At 36.5% G+C, this 19740-nt stretch overlaps 2 protein-coding genes across 2 annotated transcripts in view; one reads left to right on the top strand and one right to left on the bottom strand.

The window, feature by feature from the left end:
* XPA (XPA, DNA damage recognition and repair factor) overlaps positions 1-11958 on the top strand; it is a 38463-nt gene extending 26505 nt beyond the window's left edge. The window contains exons 5-6 of the mRNA XM_007197039.3: positions 1249-1366; positions 10676-11958. Of these exons, the coding sequence (XP_007197101.2) occupies positions 1249-1366; positions 10676-10824 (267 nt within the window). The 3' untranslated portion in view covers positions 10825-11958. The remainder of the gene's footprint in view (positions 1-1248; positions 1367-10675) is intronic.
* A 2061-nt stretch (positions 11959-14019) lies between these two features.
* NCBP1 (nuclear cap binding protein subunit 1) overlaps positions 14020-19740 on the bottom strand; it is a 42172-nt gene continuing 36451 nt past the window's right edge. Inside the window, exons 20-23 of the mRNA XM_007197037.2 lie at positions 18181-18295; positions 16673-16801; positions 15948-16061; positions 14020-14559 (exon numbers count right to left, since the gene is read on the bottom strand). Of these exons, the coding sequence (XP_007197099.1) occupies positions 14446-14559; positions 15948-16061; positions 16673-16801; positions 18181-18295 (472 nt within the window). The 3' untranslated portion in view covers positions 14020-14445. The remainder of the gene's footprint in view (positions 14560-15947; positions 16062-16672; positions 16802-18180; positions 18296-19740) is intronic.

Below are 19740 nucleotides of genomic sequence, written 5' to 3'. Positions count from 1 at the left end.
TGAAAAATATTGGGAGGCATTGCTTTAGAGCACAGTTTGATTGGAATATACTAGAAAATCCTAGTATCTTCTAATAAAGAAACCACATTGTAAAAGCAAACATACACTGAATTTTCACTAAACATAATACACTGTTGATTAAAAGATTCACCATAATTTTATGTACTATTAAAAATGAAAAAATGCTGCTAATTAAACTGACCCAGTGCTGCCTTATCACTTGGTGCTTCTATTTTATTGAAATAGTGCCATTAGACTTACTATAGTTTTTTTTTTTTTTTGCTATAAATCATGCTTGTATGTACTTAAAAAGGAAAATGCAAGTACCACAGATTTATTAAGGTATTCCTAAACTTAACTTACATTCAGAGTACAATTCTTCTGAACCACTTTTTGACTCAGAGTTGTTAAAGTACCATTAAGTTACATTAGTGACGCAGCATTTTCAGGGATGTTAAATTGTGGAAAATGTGATGTTTTAGAATTTATGAAATAACAGTATATTGCTTTATGTTAAGAAATTTCAGTTTGGCTTGATCGATTGATATTTTGGTCCCTGTAACGTGAGAGATATCCCGAGCATAATTCTCAGTGTGTATATCATTTCCCTAAATGTAAATAAATATTATAAAGAGTATATATATATTATAAAGAGTACATATATATATATTCCAAGGTTTTTAAACTAGAATAAAGACTTGTTAGGTCATTCAGCTACCAAAGTTTTTAAAGAAAATTCATATTTTGAAGATCAGAAATTAGTCAGGTGGATGGAAACTGTTATTGATTCAGGAGAAGAGTAGTAATGATTGATTTCCTGTGATGGGAGATTTCTGGAGATGACCTCGTATTTAGATCTGATATGGCTAATTGGTCAGCAGATTTTTTTTGGTGATCCTGCCAAAAGTCATCAAACCCACTGACTACATGTAGTTCTCTTGATTCACGTGAAAACAAAGCAGAGAAGTGATTGCAGTCAGAGGACAGCTTTTCTATTTACACAGGCACACCTGGTTTTATTGTGCTTTGCAAATACATAATCTAATTCATCATACATTCACTGAGGGTTTCATAGGTTTAGATAGAGATATTATTAGAGTTGTTTCTTATCAATATTTAAAAACTTTAAAATTTCAAATAAATACTTATAAAATTGCACTTAAATCACTCTTTGGCACCTATGGATTTAATAATTATAACTATTTTACAACAATGAATCACAACTAATTTATGGATTCTGTATTTCAGATTGTGAAGAGGTCTCTTGAAGTTTGGGGTAGTCAGGAAGCATTAGAAGAAGCGAAGGAAGTTCAACAGAAAAACCGAGAAAAAATGAAACAGAAGAAGTTTGATAAAAAAGTAAAAGGTAAGTGGCTACATTTATATCATGAAGGACTGTGCTCTACTGCTTTGCAAAGAGCCTTTAGCTAAGTTCTTACAGTTTAAAGATACAATGTCACCATTGGATTGGAAATTTTTTTTTTTCCCATAAATTGAAGAACAGAAGACTTTTTGTTTGCCCTCGGTAAGTTGGTGTTTGAGACTCTCAGTCCAAACCTCACTGCAATTCTAAAAAAGCATGTAAGCCCTCATCTTCAAGTGAGTCATGTTTTTGTATAGGAACGGCGGTAGGGTCAGGAATGTACCCCTGGTTAAGGGTTTGGCATCAGTGCAATCTTAAATGTGACCCACAGGGTTATCAAAAGTGAAGTTTTCCACCAGCAAACCTCTCTAATTGCTTAAAATGAAAAAATAATGCCTAAGTCTCAGTGATCTAATTTAGCAGCTAGAAGGAACCTTCTAATGTCAGATAGTCTAATCACTTTTGTATATGAATAAAAGACCTGGAAAGGTAGAGTGACTTGTTACATAGGTGCTAGAGAGTTGGGACTGGAGCCAGGATTTCATGACCGAAAGTCTGCCTTGGTACATTCATTCCTCTGTCCATTCATCTGTCTATCCACATGACTGTCCATTCTTTTGTCCATCTATCTCTGTATTTATTTGTCCATGCACCCATCCATGTATGCATATGTGCAGAAGTCTGTCCATCCATCTGTAATCAGTGTATCCAACAATTGCTAAGTGTCAGCTGTGTTCCAGGCTCTGTGCTAACACAAATGCTGGCGTCAACATTTTGTCAGAAGAGAAAGACTGGTAAACTTAGTCATAATCGAGTGTGATAAGTACTGTGACAGTGATGAACATAGGATGTTATAGGAGCACAAAGGGCACTTGTTGCTGTATCACAGGTTTCCTACAGAGAATCTTAAAAAGCAGGCATAAATGTTCTTCATACCGTAGAGTGCCAGTGTGGTGTCAAGTGTATATAGATAACGTGTATTCTCTGTATATACAGGGTTATACATATACTAAATTGATCCATTTAAAATGAGTATCGTAGCCATAATAAGTAATTTTGCCTATGTGTTTAGGATTTAGAAGAGGTTTTGGAAGGTGAATGAAGATAGTTCATATGTCTTAAAAACAAAAGAGCAAACAAAAAAAAATTGAATGTAAGCCTACCTTGTTCCTTCTTATTGTGAGGGAATTCTTTCCCCAATTTCAATACAAGAGTAATTCATGTGCAGTGCAGAGAAGTTAGAAGACTACAAAGAACTTCTATCCCATAATTATACTACCCAGAGACAATCATCAGTAACAGTTTGTCTATTTTTCCAGTTCTTTTCTATGCATAGGCCCTTAAAAAATTTTTATAAAAATGGAAGCACTGTTGGACATTTATGAAGTATATCAAAACTTCTCTGTATTTCAGTTTCTTCAACTATAAAAATGATGATAATACCACCCACCTTATAAAAGTTTAGTAAGGAATCAGTGAGACATTATACATAAGTTGCTTAGACGAGAACTAGGGCAGAGTGACATCCCATAGATCGTAGTATTACCGTGGGATATTATGTACCTGTTATAAGAATATGGCAGTTCTGCATGTGTTGCTGTACAAGGATACTCTTTAGAGAAAAGTTTTATTTTTTTCCCCTGTAGATATTATATAATGAAGGCAGGTAAAAGATCCACTTACATATCCTTGGACTTGGGTGTAAATATTCAAATATTTGTCAATGATTGCTTTATTCTTTAATTACAGGAAGGGAATAATAGTTGAGCGTATTTCACATTTCTAATTCAGCTTTCTTAATTTTGATTACAAATGAAAATTTTGATATGTAAAATTGATCAACTTAACAGTAAAGAATAAAAATCAAAATTTAATAAAAAAAAATTTATCAAAGACAGACAACCCCATGATAAACATCCTTATATACATCTTTATATAAATTATAGTTACTTAACATATCATTTCCTGAATCAGAGGGTAATAAGCACACGTTTATGCCTTTGTAGAGAGGTTTCCTATAGCAAACTATGCCATGTAAGAGCATTTCATTGAAGATTCGTCCCCAGATTAGCCACTTCTGTACCACAGTCTTCCAGAATCCCTGCAAGGGCCAGTTGAGAGGATTTGGAAAGACTTCTTTTGAATTTGGTCCTTTCTTTAATCTCTTCTATGTTTTACCCTGACCCTTCTTCTCTTCCAATATCAAGGAAAGCCTTGAGGGATCAGGTAACAGAAGGCACCTTAAGGGGTGTGAAAAAGGAGGGCACATTGATAGACTAATCACATATCAGCCTAGCGTTTTTGTTAGCCCCAGCTCCCTGAATCACCTCAGCTCTTCCCTTTCTGCTGCCTCCTCAAACTACTTTCCTGATGGTATTTTGCTGTAGATAATAATACATGGATAAAGGAATTAGAAAGTTATACCTTCAAAGTGATGAAATATTTTAAAAAGAGGGTCTATCTGTAGTTTTATTAGATACTATAATATTTCTGTAGTTTGGTCAAGATGTCATCTAAAGGGGACTAAATTCTATAATTTGACTAACAATAAAAGATGATGGCATCTGTTTAATTTCTTTATGCTTTTTTCCTATAACAATTCTATTAAGATAGTCATCTATTTAAACATTAGCATGACTAGAACATTTCTTTTAAGATTTACACAGTTCACATGGTTTTTTTTTTTAAAGAAGTATAAACTCAAACATAATTGGCTGTTTTTCTCTATGTTAAATTGCTGCTATTATCCACCAGATAAACTACTGTGGATTTTCCTCATCCTTGAAGAGTTTGAATTTGCCCTGAATTTTTTCTTGGACCTCCTAAGACTGGTTTCTTTAATTCAGTTTATTTCTTGTTTGTATGAAGCATGCTTTTTGAGGAAATTTTCCAAGTGGTTACAAGAATGGTTTATTTTCTAAGACCCTGTTAGAATCTAAGAATGTTTTTCTGTTTCTCTTGCATATGAAAACCTGAGTTCTCTCTCAGTTGTATAAACATTACTCCATTGTCTTCTGGTGTTTAATGTGCAGAGGTCAGTGCCATGCCTTCTTTAATTATGGCTTCTTCTTGTTGATTTACTTTAGAGGTTGGTGGATATGTTCCTGTCCTCCTGACTAGGCCACAAAGGGCTGAGAGTGGAGTAGACACTGTAGAAATTAGAAACAAGGAGCTTACTATGCACTTTGCTCAGAAGGCTCAGAACAGAGAGGAATAAAAGCAAGTCTAAAAGTTTTTTTAGTTCAAAAGAAATTGGAACCTGGTTCCTCTTGGTCTTCTGATTTTGATCCACAAAGAAGCTGACACAAAGTTTACTTCTTTATGGAAAGGTAAGAGATTACATTTACCTGTTTTTAGAATACGATCTTCTACTTCATCAGTTTGAGAAAGAATTGATCTTACTAGAGAAGAAAATTATAGATAGTGTAAGGTGTATATATAAATTGAGACAAGGTGAAGACAAGAATTTCCTTGTCGGCAAGTTCAAATTGTTACAGATCTCTTAGATCCGAGAAGGCAGAAGTAGAAAGGATGGCATCACTGTGCTTAGTTTAACTAGATTTTAAAAAAGGCAGTATGTGTTGGCCTGGATATTGGATGGGAACTTTGAATTGGTGCAAATACACAGAACATTTTGGGTTTGCGTGGCTCCTTTCCACAGATAAGGTGGCTGTAAGGTTTTTCTTTAAAGTTATACTCAGCTTTCTCTTAATACTGGTAGAGGTTAGCCTTCTAAAATCAAAGAACAATTAATCTTCATTGTTTGTTAGTATGCACTTTTTTCCCCAAAAGAGGTGGGTGAGAAAATCCCATTTGGGGGCTCCTTCTAAGTTTGTGAACATTTTACATTCTGGCCCTGTGGTTATATTTATGACTATTTTGGGGCTTCTCTCGGGGGAGTTTGAAGGACACAATTTCCTATCCTCAGTTTTGGAGGATTAGGAAACTTCCTATCCTAACTTCACATGTTATTTTGTTATTTCCTTGTGATTTTTTTCCCCTCTCGTTACCAATGGGCACCCTATGTCAAAACTTCCTGCCCTCCCATCAGGTATTTAGAAGTATCTGGTCTCCCTCCACTAGTTCTTTTATAAGTTTATCTGGTAAACAGCATTGGGCTTCTTTGAATACAGGCTGCCTCTTTTGTAAAATTAAGATATTAAGCTGGCTAAAATACAAGTTTTAGAGTGGTATAAAATACATTTTTCATCAAAACAAAGATTTAGGGGAAAACTTCTTTGGGTAAAAAATAGAAACAGTCCCTGAAGATAATCAGTAGCAAGACTGATGGTTATCGTGAACAATTTTATAACCTTCCAAGAGAAGTAGTCTACAGCTTTTTGTGTTGTGAAATCCTAGGCCAGTGGGGCCAGGAGGTTGGAACGTGGTAACCGCTGTTCTGTTCTCCAGCCTCGGTTAGGCTTTCAGGGCTGCTTGGTACGTCCCCGCTCCACCCCCAAGGTTTCCTGAGTTTTCCCAAGGCCTAGCAGACCTTTTCTCACTCTTCTAAAGTCTCTGATCTTTCCACCTCTTCTTCTCATTCTCAGCAGTAGGTAGTTGACCTCTACTTTCCAAAGTTTTAAGTTGCTTAAATGAAAAACTTTCTAATCCTTATTTAAACAAATTTTTATTTCACCAGATGTTGACATTTTGCCACATTTGCTTTTTTCTCCCTCATTCACACACACGTATTTTGCTGAACCATTTAAGAGTTACTTGCAGACATTGTGATTCTTATTAATACTTAAGCATTTATCTACTATAAATAAGGACATGTTTCTGCTAACCAAAAAATAATCACATTCAATAAACTTAACATTAATATAATGCTTTTACCTAGTATATAATCTATATTATTTGTCTTTCCCCAGTTGTTCCAATATCCTTTATAGCTTTTTAGTTGTTGGATCCGGGGGCCAATCAAGGATGATACATATCCATAGTATCTTTTAGTTCCTCAGCCTTTTTCTTTCATGACATTGTCATTTTTGAAGAATCCAGGCCACCTGTTTTGCAGAATGTCCCAACGTTTGGTTTATTAGCAATTTGTTTTCTCATGATTAGATTCGGGTTGCTTACCTCAGGAGACACATGGTATCGCTTAGGTAAGGCAGTGTCTGCCAGATTTCTCCATTGTAAAGGTACCCTTTCCCCTTTGTAATTAATAAGATATCTATGGGGTGAGTGACACTATGTGAACATCTCATTCCTTAAGTTTCATTCAGTGGTTTTAGCACCCAGGTTGTATCTTGCCTGAGTCAGTTATTATTAGGGTGGATATAAATGGTGACTTTCTTTTTCTGTTATTTCTACAATTACTATTTGGTTTCTTTTGGAAAGAAGAGCTTTTTTTTTTTAGTACTAGTTGGATTTATGGATTCTTTTTTTTTTTTTTTTTAATGTGCACTTCTAGCTTATCTTGTATTTCTGTTGGTCAGCACTTGTATAGAGAAGAGAGATTTTTTTTTTTTAACCATAACATTTTTTTTTAAATAGTTAATTTATTTTTTATATTTATTTTTGGCCGTGTTGGGTCTTTGTTTCCGTGCAAGGGCTTTCTCTAGTTGCGGCAAGTGGGGACCACTCTTCATCGCGATGCGCGGGCCTCTCACTATCGCGGCCTTTGTTGTGGAGCACAGGCTGCAGACGCGCAGGCTCAGTAGTTGTGGCTCACGGGCCTAGCTGCTCCGCAGCATGTGGGATCCTCCCAGACCAGGGCTCGAACCCGTGTCCCCTGCATTGGCAGGCAGATTCTCAACCACTGCGCCACCAGGGAAGCCCAAATTCTTGGATTCTTATTCTCAAGTGTAACAGTCTGTCCATTCCTGTCATTATTCATTTTGATGCCCAAATTTGGCCATTGGAAACCCCTTCAATCTAGCTGCTGTCTTTTAAAAATGTTTTTATTTGGAAATAATTTCAAACTTACATAAAATTGCAAGGATAAGAATGGTACAAGGGACACCCAGATTCTTCACCCAGATTTACCTTTTAACACTTTATGCCATTTGCATTCTCTCTACACACGTTTTTTTCTGAACCATTTAAGAGTAGGTTGTGTACATTGCCACCCTTTTTTTACCCCTAAATACTACAGTGTATGTTTCCTAAGAATAGGAATATTCTCTTACAAAAGTATAGTATTGATATTTTTATCTAATCTGGCATCCATATTCCGTCAGTTGACCCAATTATGTCCTGTGTAGTTTTTTATTCTAGTACAGAATCCAGTCTGGGATCAGGTATTGGCTTTAGGTACCAAGTCTTCCTAAACTACTTTATTCTGGAATATTTCCACAGCCTTTATCGTTTATGACACTGACATTTTTGAAAAAGTCTTTTCCCTGCCTGCCTTTTTTGCAGTAATATGTTTTTCATTTGGGGTTTTTCTCATGTTTCCTGGTTAGATTCGGGTTATTCATTTCAGGTTGGATAGAACATAAATGAAGTGACTTTTCTAGGGCATCACATCTGGAGGCATGTGATATCCATGTGCCCGCAATGGTGATGTTAATATTTATTTTTGATAAGCAAAAAAACACTGTAAGACCATGTAAATGTCCTGCTTCTCCTCAACACTTCACCCTAAATTTAGCATTCATCCCTGGATGGTTCTTGCCTGAATCAGTATTTAGTATGATGGTTGCAAAAATTGCTTTCTACCTTCAGCACTCACTCCACATTTAACCAGTTGGAAATCGGCATTCTATAGCATCATTCCCCCATTTGTTTATGACTGGTATGGATTCATTAATTCCTATTCTTCTCAGTGGCTTTTGGTTCATTTCTGTCAGTTATTTTGGTGCTCAAATTGTTTCAGATTTGGGCCCATAGGAGTATCTTCAAGCTAGGTCTTGTGTCCTTTTGACATGTCTTCATCATTCTTTGAGCACTTCTTTCTAGCTTAAAACGTGTATATTATATCTATCTATAATATGTAATTAAAACCTTGAGTTTACACTGATATACCGAGTTCTAATCCAAAATTTTAGGGTTTATTCTGGTTTTCTTCCTTTCCTTATTTGTAATTTCCTTCTTTGACAGTGAGAAACCTGATTTCCATTATCCTTTATAATATATAGTTATTTGATTAGTGCCCCTGAATGTACCTAATATCCCTTCACTGTTGCTGCCTCCTCTCTAGGAGACCCTCCTTATCTATCTTGGGCTCCCTCCTCCCCCCCCTCCCCTCCCCCTAGATGCCCACTTTACTTGCTCCACCTCATGGCTTTAAGACTAGATTGGTCATGTGGGGAAAGAAGGGCAAGAAAATGACAGACATACCAGTTTTGTTTTGTTTTAGTGCCTCCTAGCACAAGTTTTTCCAGGAATGTCTAGTAAATACTAAAGATATGGCTTTATTGTCATTATAGATCTTGATAGATTAGCTGAAGGATGGGAAGAAAAGCCATAAAGTCAGTATAAAACCTTATGTTCAGTTGTGACAATTATGGCTAGTAAGCTGGATTTTTGTTAAGTATTCTTTTAGTGTTAAGAAAATAATTATTTTCTTCTTTCTCTTCCTAAGTTCACATAATGCACAAATTGGGTAGTTAGCTTAGCGACTGGGATGCAGTCAGATTTTGAGAGATTTTCCTCGTGGGGTAGTAAAGGGAAAGTGGCCAGGATACCTTACATCAGAACAAAGTTGAAAAGTAGGTATTGGAACTTGGACAGGAGACATCTTCCTGTTGTTATCTGAAACCATGAGGCATCTGTGCAGTTCTGGTCAGCATATCATTTATTTTTTATTTTAAAAATACCCCAAGGTAGAAAAATAAAAGGGTAAAGGGCATTCCAGATATGTCTAGAAAAATTAGGGTTCTTCAGAGTATGAGAGGATATAGGAATAAAGGTTAGAGTTTGGATGAACATGATTTTCTCCCTAATTTGGAAACTGTCCAGAGGTATATACACTGAAGCTTGAAAATGTCTCAGATAAAGTGCTTTTCATGTTGGAGGTGTATGAAAAGGCAGCACAGCTTAGTGGTTAAGAACATGGCCTGAGCTAGACTGTGCCTCTGCCTGATCTTAGGCATAACTTACGTAACTTCTCTGAGCCTTAGTTTTCTCATCTGTAAAACTGGGATGATAGTTGTACTTAACTGCAAAGTGTTGTGAGGGTTAAATGTTTATACGTAAAGTGCTTAGAACAGTGCCTGATACATAGCCCTATTTGCTTGCTTATCCTCATGTTACAAATAAAGGCTGAAAATACAAAGATTCAAGTAGTATTTTGATAGTACTTATCATAGTAAAATGGATTAAAGAAAATGTGTGTGATTACTTGGTGTACTTTGATTTTTAAGGTTGAGTTTATAGAAGATAATGATCACACCCTCCCTTAGGTAGTGCTGCTGTCAAAGACAGTGCAGGGCTTGATGGATCATTGGTCAGAATAGAAAAATGAAAACAACTCATGTTGCTTTTTATTCATTAAACTAGAAACCAAGATGTTATTAGCTTGTTAATTTCTAATTAACACAACGCATTTGGTTTCTTCAGGTAACATGCAGTGTGAACTTTAGAATGTCCTAGTCGCTTTTCAGAGCATCGAACGTAACTTTTCTTTGTGAAAATGACATTTTAATGTGATGTAGCGGGAAAAGTTCTAAACATTGGAATAAATGACCTGGGTTCCCATGCTATCTTTGCTCAGTTTCCTTACCTGCAAAATAAAATGAAGTAAAATAACTCCATGGTTCTTTCCAGCTCTTGATAGTCAGTGATTCTTTTATTTATGTTGTACTTTGCAATAATTACTAGCAATTTTATCTCCTAAACTATTGCTGTCATTTTATAGGATAAAGAATTTAATAGACATAAGGTCAGTTGCACAAGCAGCTTTTCTAACATCAGCCATGAACTAGTGGCGGAGTTCTTGGCTTTCTAGTTTTCTTGCAAGCAAAGTTTGACTTACCTCTTAGAGAAGTAGCTCCTGACTTACAAGGAATTTAAAATGCTCCTTATCGTCAGTCATCCCAGCTGATTGCCCTTTCCTGCTGTGGCATCTTGTCTTCCGTAGTCAGCTGCTCAAACAAACCCTGTTCTTTCGCTTGTCTTCTGAATCTGGTTTTTTGCAGTCCCTCTAGTCCATATACCTCAATTCTGAATCTCCTGTTTCACACCAACTCCAACAATCACATGAATGATTTCACAGGCCAAACCGGTGAGTGAGATAAGAAAGTAAGCTTGCCAAATCTGTATCAGCAGTTTTGACTTGTTATAAAATTAAGGTGTAAACCACATTTGGTTTAAACACACACAGCTGAAATAGCACCACTGAAAAACTGGCTTTTATTTTTCTCTTAGAATTACGGCGAGCAGTAAGAAGCAGTGTATGGAAAAAGAAGACAGTTGCTCATCAACATGAGTATGGACCAGAAGAGAACCTAGAGGATGACATGTACTGGAAGACTTGTACTGTGTGTGGCCATGAACTGACATACGAGAAAATGTGATTTTTAGTTAAGTGATATGTTTTTATAGTGTGGAAATTTAGATTGGTCTTGTTCAAAATTCATCAAAGTGTAAAGTCTTCACAGATGAATGAAACACTTGTATAAATAATGCTTCAATAATTATGTTATGGCTTAAGAACAAGTTTCAGTTAAGGTCTAGCAGGTCTGGTTGTGGGCAAAATATTTGGGTCTGTGACCATTTTTTCTACAATAGGGATGGGAGCTGAGTGATAGAATAGGTTCAAAAATGTTAGGTTAGAGCTAAAATTGAGAAATAAGCAACCAAGACAAACCCTAGATTGGGGTAGGAAGAAGAGCTTTTAGTAGTAAAGGCAAAAACTGGCTGAACTGGATTTTTATCCCAAGAAACAGCAGGGATGGTGGTAGACCACTGCACCCCAGAGGCTGGGCCAGGTCTTCTAGACTACTACTGTCTGCAAGTCAGGGAGCAGGGAGCTATTGCTGGGACAAGTTTTCTGTACCCTTAGGGTTTACTACTATAGATCTTAATATTAGTTTCCAGATAGCCCTTTCCAGATCTGGATTATAATGGAAAAACAGTTATATTGTTTGTTGATCAAAGGTAGTGATAAGTTTATCATAACTTGTTAACATTTACTGAGCATTTACCACGTGCCATACAGACACTATGCTAAGTGCCTTACAGGTATTCTCATTTAATCCTGGGAGGGAAGACAGCTTGCTTCTGTGCTTGTTTAACACTTCTAAAGGAGTGGTAACCTACAACCTGACATCACCCCAGACATCTGGATCAAGTTTAGGTAGTCAAATATTCCTCTATCTTGTCAAAAGGATTACAAGGTAGTTATATCTAGTAAGAGCATTTGATCCCAAGTGCTTGATTACAGGGTCTATGCATTCTTTTTTTGATAAAAACAAATTCAAGTTATGATAAACTAGATATTTTCAAGTTCTTTGACAGGACTTTTTATCCTACTGCTACAAATAAAGAAATAGGAAGTTTTTGTACATTTTCATTTCTCTCTCTAGATCAGCTCTTGGAGACTATGCTTGAAGAAGGGCAAAAGTCAAAACAAGTCAAATCCAAAGACTTGAGACTATAATTACTAATTGTTCTCTATATAAGTATTCAATACAGAAATGTTTAATATATTTATCGAGTGTTGATTTTTTTTTTTAATGTGTTATGCTGAATATTACAGCTCAGTAAAAAGCGATTCCAAATGGGCAGCAAGAACTTCTTGGGAAAAAAAAAAGAACTTCCCAGCAAGTTACTAGGGGTTCAGGCTGCTGACAACAGCATTACTACATTGGGAGACAAGGAGCCCTAAAAACCACCACATGGATGTAGTTTCAGATTCCACTTACTACCTGTGGACCTTGGGTAAGTTACTCCGTGGGCCTGTTTTTATCTGTCAGATGGGTATAATAATGTAAGGACTCTCATGACGATTAAATATGGTGAATCTATAGCACCTGGCACGTAACAGCCAGTTGTTAATGAGCATATCATATCATCAAGACCAGTATAGTTAATAGACTTGTCCAGTTGAGGTGGGCTTCTAGTCACTCTTCACCTTCATCAATTTAGGACAATCCTGGTATCCAGCTATCACTGACAGCCAGATCTGCTTTACTCAGGTTGCCAAGTTCTGTCCTCATCTATCATTTTCAGGTGTAATTGTAGATTAGTAAGTTACACAAATCACTGCTAAATACTTTCCAGGAAAAGCAAACAAACTTATCTTCATATGAACTGCTTTCTGAATAATTCCTGGAAGGGAGATTGAGAATTAAGGAAAAGTATATGTTCATTTTGACAAAAGCATGTTAAATGGCATCAGTACAGTTTAATAGAATATTGATTTATTGCAAGGTATGACGTACAGTGACATGCCATTCTTTTGTCTGTGTGAGCTTCATTAGTGGGGAGAGCAACTGTTGAATGTTTGCTCTTGTACCTTTATTTCTTCATAATTCAGTCTCTGATTCAGTTTTTTCATATACCTAGCTGCCAGACTGGGTCAGAGCAGGTTACATCAGTGAGCAATTGTTAGAAGCAACCACTACACATGAAGAGAGGGTCCAAGAGAAAGGAGGTGAAAACCTAGAAATTCCTCTAGGATTTGGATCAAGTAAGTATAACTAGCCAAACTTTGCAATACGTTATGAAAGGATTACAAAGCAGTTTAGGATCAAAGTTACCAAAGCCTTAAGTGGTTATCCTTTAGCTTCTTGAGGACAGGAGCTGTTTCTAACTAATTACATAGTTTGTGGGAAGGAGGAACAGTGTAAACAAAAGAACATTTAGCAAAGAACCTGGGTTTTAGTTCCCTTTCTGCCAGTAACTTGCCATGCAACCTTAATCTTGTGATTATTTGTTAAATGGTACAGTATTTAAAAATCCTAGGAATTTCCATCTATTGAGTAGACTATATTCTGTAGCCACTAAATGTATGGTGAACCAAAGAGACCCCATATATTAATATGGAAAATACCTAATGCATCATAAACTTATGATGTACTAAGTTAAAAAAAAAGATTGTACAAATGCACAAAGATACATCTAGTTGTGAGATTATTGGTAAATTTTTCTGAAGGTTTAAATGAAAAAAGTCTAAAAATGCTAGAATTTGGAATGTCAGATAATCCCTTGTGTGTTATTTAACAGTGTACTTTTATTATCTTAGTTAAGCCTCAATACCATATAGGAAACAGGCTCAGGAATTAGTAGTTACTTGGCCCACCCAGACTCCATAGAAATAAAATCCAAACCTACATCTAATGCCAAGTATAGTTTTAGCCAATCTAGCTACTTCTAAATCCCACTTTAGCATGTAATTCACTGTATGACCTGAACGATGTCTCAGAGTTGAGGAAATGACCAGATGTTCTAAGATGATAGTTCTAAAACTTATCTGCAGATTGGAATTACCTGGGAGCTTTAAGAACTACCAATGATGTCTGTGTTCCACCCCCAGAGATTGTGGTTTAATTAAAAAAACTTTAGAGAGCCCCAGGTGATTTATGTTCAGACGAATTTGGGAACTTCTACTCTAGTAACACCTTTTAATAACAGTAGTGTCTTAAAATACTACAGTAATAAAAAATACTTTGAAGAGAAAATTTCAGATGGAGGCAAGAAACCCCACTTTTAGTAAGAAACCACTAATTTTAAAGTAGACTGAGATGATAAATCATGAAATACCAAAGTTTAAAAAACATATTTTCAGTTTTATTTCAGCCATGTTTGTTAGGTTACCCATGAGCTGTGAAAAGCTATGCTACTTGATGATAATAAACCCATCAGTTCTATATACTACTTTGTAAGCTTGACCTCTAGTGGTTCACATACCTCAAATCAGTTATCTTTTGTGCCTTAAGGAGAAAAAATATCAGAGAAAAGTTGTATCTGTCACATATATAATACATCCTATGGTCATTGTCACATTATTGTCATTAGGGAATATCTGCTTTTTAGGGGGCAGTTAAAGGTAACCATATTCTTCACTGTCCTGTCCTCCCCCTCTGCTTCAAGAAAGGATGCTACAAGAAAGCAAGCATTCAAACCATCAAAAATAAGACATTATTTTGAGATCTTAAAAAAATCTTGACAGGAAGGGAAAAAAAAAATGACCCTTAGGCCTGCAGGGCACAGAACTGCTGGAACATAGCCAGGATATGAGGGTCTAATTCAGCAGTGAAGAGCAGGTTCTCCAGGGTCACCATGTACTGCTGGATTATTTGGTGATGCTGTGGACACAGAAAAGGGGGTAAGTGTTTAGGTCAGGAGAAAGAGCACATAAGCAATCTTGCAGAACATTTTCCTCAGCAGCCTGCCCACACTGGAATGATGGGAAAGAACAGGAAAAAAAAAAAAAGTGGTTTTGCTGGTAGGAATAATAGGCCCCTGAAAAGCCTCAACATTAAGAAAATGTAGGGGTAAACGAGTTCAAAAGAAACCAAAACAAAAGGCTGTTCAATAATTTTAAAAAATCCAGTTCTGGCCTGTTTCTATGTAAATGCAATTCATACTTCAAGGCAGTGGCAGCAGCACCTGCTACTATTCTAGATGAGGTTCAGATGCATCTCTCCCCTAATCAGGACAAAATACAGTATGACTTTAAAAGCTGTCAGGACAGGGACTGATCTAGGAAGATTTAAAAAAAAAAAAAAGGGTGGGCGGTTGGGGGGGAGGTGGTGTAAGTTACAGATAAGAATAGCACTGTTACTAAGTAACCATGGTTTTAACCATGGTCCCTGAAACAAGAAAAATTTAGAATCATTTCCTTTTTTTGGTTAGGGCTTTAAGGTATCTCTTTGCAAAAGAAAAAAACATTAGAGAATTAGCCAGTGATCTGTGAAGTATTCCACAAAATAGGAAAACCAAACCATTTTTTTTTTTAATCTTTTAAAAATAAAGAGGTCATCTGTCTTACTGAAAATCAGTGACTTGTTGAGCCTAACTGGAAAAAAAAATGTCAGAAAATGAAATAGTTTCTTCTGTGTGTACATATATAAACTTCAGTATACTCAGATTCCTATAGGACTAACTAGGGGCTGTTAAAGCTTTTTAACTAAAAAATCTAGAATAAATTTTTGTTTGGAGGCTTAAAGAACTTTTTTCCTCCCTTTTATGCCTTCTGCTTTAATCACTCTTTTCTAGAACAAACAAATGAGGATTTGGGGTGTTAGTGTCTGAAGATACAAAGGATTAGTTCCACTCTCTTACAGATCTTTAACTTAAATCTAGCAGAGAGTAGGAGAGTAGGTGTTGCATTTTGCTTTCTATAAGAACCTCAGGGAACTTAAATAGTGCCTCCAGAAACAAGGTTATCATCTGCACATTGGATTTACAGAGGTTCTTAAATTAAAATCTAATTACTCTTCCCTTAGCATTTTTTTCTCTATATGTTGTATTACAGCTAGGCTCTCCAAAGAGAATGGCAATTAGGAGTCTGAATGATACAGAGCCAATTTTAAGCCTAAATATTGTGATGAGCAGCAGTAGGAACAAATGGACACTAAAAGGCTTACAGGTACTATATAACCTCCTGACAGATTTGATGACTTTTTAAAATGGAAAATCCCTGTGGCTGAGAATAGTGATGTTTATTATATAATCAAAGTTTTCCACAAACCTGTAGGAAGATCTGCTGGAGCCTCTCTATACAGTTCTTATACCACGGTGTTAATACACTGGTCCCGTCAGTTTCACATCGTACTAAGTGCTCGGTCAAGATCATGATAAAACGCTGGAAATGGGGTACAAAGTTCCAGAGGTGTCAGAAAAAATTCTTATACTTGGGAAACAATCACATTTTTGACCAAGAGACCTCAAAGGTATTGCTTGTTTCACCCTGTCTTTGTGGTGTGTATCCATAACTTTCATAATTCAATAAAAACTGTCAGTGTAGAAAAGCAGGGATAAGAGGTAGTACATCGTTTTTGGCAATACCCGAATACCTTTAATGTCCAGATTACTTATGCTAGTAATTTTTCTTAGAACCTGTTCTAAGGACATAATCAGAAATGTTAACAGGAATGTATACACAAAAATCTTCACGAAGGAAAACAATCATCTATCACTAAATAGATTAACAGTTGGGAATAATTAAATATGAAAGAGGTATTTAACAATAGTATTCATTTTTTTTTAAAGCAAGGAGAAATGCTCGTGCAAGAATGCTCATTAAATAAATAACAGAATTACCTCCAGTTAGTGAACTTTTATTTTTCCCTTGTAAATTTTTATATATTTAAGATCTTATAAATGAGCATGTATTACTTCTGTGATAAAAACATTTTTTAAAACTAAAGAAATGTACTGTTTCTTTGAACATATCAATGTCCCAAGCCAAGATACCTGAAATATGACAAGGAAGAGATTCTTTTGTTCACTCTGAGCAGATTCCACTTTTTCCTGCAGTCTTTCTATTTGTTCCTCAAGAGCCCCATCTTTCCTGTCACTGCTTCTGTCATCATCATCACTTCGCTACCAAATGCAAAGGAACAAAGGGAAAACACCATTTAGGACTGCAGTGTATTAAATCCCATCAAGTAAATCTAAGCATTTTATTGTGTCTGGTCAAATGCTATTTGAAGACTTGTATTCTATAGTAAAAGTACTCCAGTGTCCCAAACATACAGGCAAAACGTCCCAAGTCCTATGAGTACCTCTTATCTAGGCCAGGGAAATTCAGTGGCACTTGGGTAATCGTGGTAGATTTGCTATAAAGCAGAAGTAAGTTATGCCTTTTATAGGACAGCCCACTCAAGGAAGAAATATGTGTCACATTTTTCCTCCATTCAAAATGAAAACAGCTTTGAGCTCCATGGAAAATGTACAGCTGATTCTTGTTATTCACCATAGTCTGTTTTATGAAATTGCTGGAAACCCTGAGTTTGTGAACACTGAACTGCTGCTCCTAGGGGAAATACAGGGTTAGGGTCTTGGGAGCCTCTCATCACAACACTTTCATCACCATAGATCTGCGCTGCCCTCACAATAGCCACCAGCCATGCATGACACCTGAGCACCTGAAATGTGGTTAGTGTGACTGAAGAACTGACTTTTAAATTGTATTCAAATTTAATTAGCTTATAGTCACATGTGGCTGGTGGTCACCATATTGGACACCACATATCTAGAGAACAGAGTGGTGTGAAGTCAAGTCTCTGGAGTTTGTACATGTATAAAATGGGGATGATACCATTTACCTTACAGTATTTTAGATCTGTGAGTGTGTTTACATACATACACTCAGGTATATATGAATGTCTGTATGGAGACTAGCACTCGAACCTGCTCTAGTTCATATAAATCATTAAAACTTGCTTTTACCCTCTACTCTGATAAATGTGCATAACTGGAAAATTCTGTCATGAACAATACCAGCACTGTTTGCTAAATCACAGGATACAGCCAGCTCACTGTTTCTGCCCAAAATAGCTAAAATACTTAACTTCTTATTAATATGAGAAGTATCTTATAGGCCTGGGAATGACCCCCCCACTACCCCAACCTTACCGGGGGAGTGGTGAACATGGACAATCTTCTCCCTCTTCCCCTCTTGCATCAGAAACTCTTATAGAGACACAAGTGTCCTCCTTCCTTCTCCTTCCTTTTTGGGAAGGCAAACATGAAACTGATCCAGAGATGGTGAACTACGGAGAAGTGAGGTTTGTGGCTTCCTAAACAGGTTCACTGTGCAGAACGAGAGAACAGCAGACCCCAGGTCCGTCCCTTCCTCCACTTCTACAAACAGCTCTGCGTGATTTGGTCTCGAAAAAATAAGTTCCCATCAAGGTAATGAATATTCGCAAAAGTTTCTGGTATATTTTCTTTGACCATTAACAATCAACACAACTTACCCGTTTATGTTGCCTTGCGAGTTTTTCTTTAGCCTCTTCTAGCTCTTTCTGGATCTTAAGAACGTGTTTGCTCATCTTACGAATTGTGGAGTGCAAGATTTCCCAAACAAACAATCTTAAAGTAATAAGGCATTTGGTTACTATATGTTAAACTATACTCATAGAAAATAAGACCTCTCAACTTTTATAACCTACTCATTCTTGAGGTCTTATATAGCCTTCTATTCTTTAGGCAGAATAAGGCATATCTCTCCAGCAACAATTATGATTTTTCTTGTATTGTCAACTGTGCAAAACATCTAGCTCCACCCATTATTCAGGTGAGCTTCCTGAAGGCAATATTGGGTCCTTGCCATTTTTCTTATTTCCATCCCCTGGTAGACACATATAGAAGGTATGTGTACATATTCAATGAAATGGCAAACCAGAAAAAACAGGTTAGGAACAAAAATACATTTTCTCTCTTCTAAATGTAAACAATTAGTATTGCAACTTGAAATGGAAACAATCTGAGGCTCATTTGCATGGTTTATACTATTGATATTTAACTAGCACAAACTCAGCCAATTGAAACATTTAAGAATCTCATTAGTTGATAATAGCTATCAACTGCTAGGCTTTTAAGAATGAGATATTTATGTCAGCTACTTTCTCAAACTGCTCAAATACCAGGATCACCTGTAAGTGCTTTAAATGTTTGTTGCATAAATATGCATGTGCTTTTTAAGTAGCTTCTTAACTGCTTGTATGTCTATACATTTGGTCTCCTAACCCCAGGATATACAGCACAGAAGAGTACTTCTTTCTACACATTTTGACCTGGATGATGACAGTTTAAGTGGAAGATAATAAACCAATCATTTCATAAAACTCAAGGTCTAGAATGTTAGCAGATAGGATAAAAGAGCAGAGTACTTTAACTCTGGAAGGGGTGGTCAGGGAAGGCTTTGCAGAGTTAGAGTTGCAGATGTAAATCATTCAGGATAATGGCTAACACATACTTGAGTTGTCAGTTTTCTGAGATTTTGCAAATCTGAGAATGGTCTGATGTTGCCTTCATTTGTGAGTACCTACTTGGCTGGTATGATAACCTTAGACCACATTCCTTCACCCTAAGGATTCAGTTTCTCAGACTAGTGTCCTCTGCCAATAACATACAATGAAGAGGATAAAGGTTGTGATAGATATTTATGTTTTTGCAAGTAATTTTCCTTTTTTTCCTGTTTTGTGTCAACTCTTGCTGTCCCAGTCCTGATCAGTTATAAAGCCTATGGACTCAACTTCATGTATAAGAACCAAGCTTAATGAAAAGTCTTCTTTCCTTTAGGAGGAATGAGTCTAGAATGAATCTTCTGTGTATTAAATCTAGGACTTTTATGACTGAGGTGAGACCTCCCTCCCCCAGAGGCATTCAGGTGCCCACCAGGCTTTCCTCGATCCCTCCATGATGTGTAATCTATGACGGACTGTGATTTCTACCAGTTCCTGCAGTGCATTTCAGGTCCCCAGTGGAGCTGGAACTCCTGCCCATGTCCCATTGTCTAGTTGAGACCCTGACAT

The sequence above is a fragment of the Balaenoptera acutorostrata genome, chromosome 6 (genome assembly GCF_949987535.1).
Source record: "Balaenoptera acutorostrata chromosome 6, mBalAcu1.1, whole genome shotgun sequence".
NCBI classification, from domain to species: Eukaryota; Metazoa; Chordata; class Mammalia; order Artiodactyla; family Balaenopteridae; genus Balaenoptera; species Balaenoptera acutorostrata.
The sequence above is the reverse complement of the archived record's forward strand: the minus strand, read 5'-3'. Positions and strand labels throughout refer to the sequence as shown.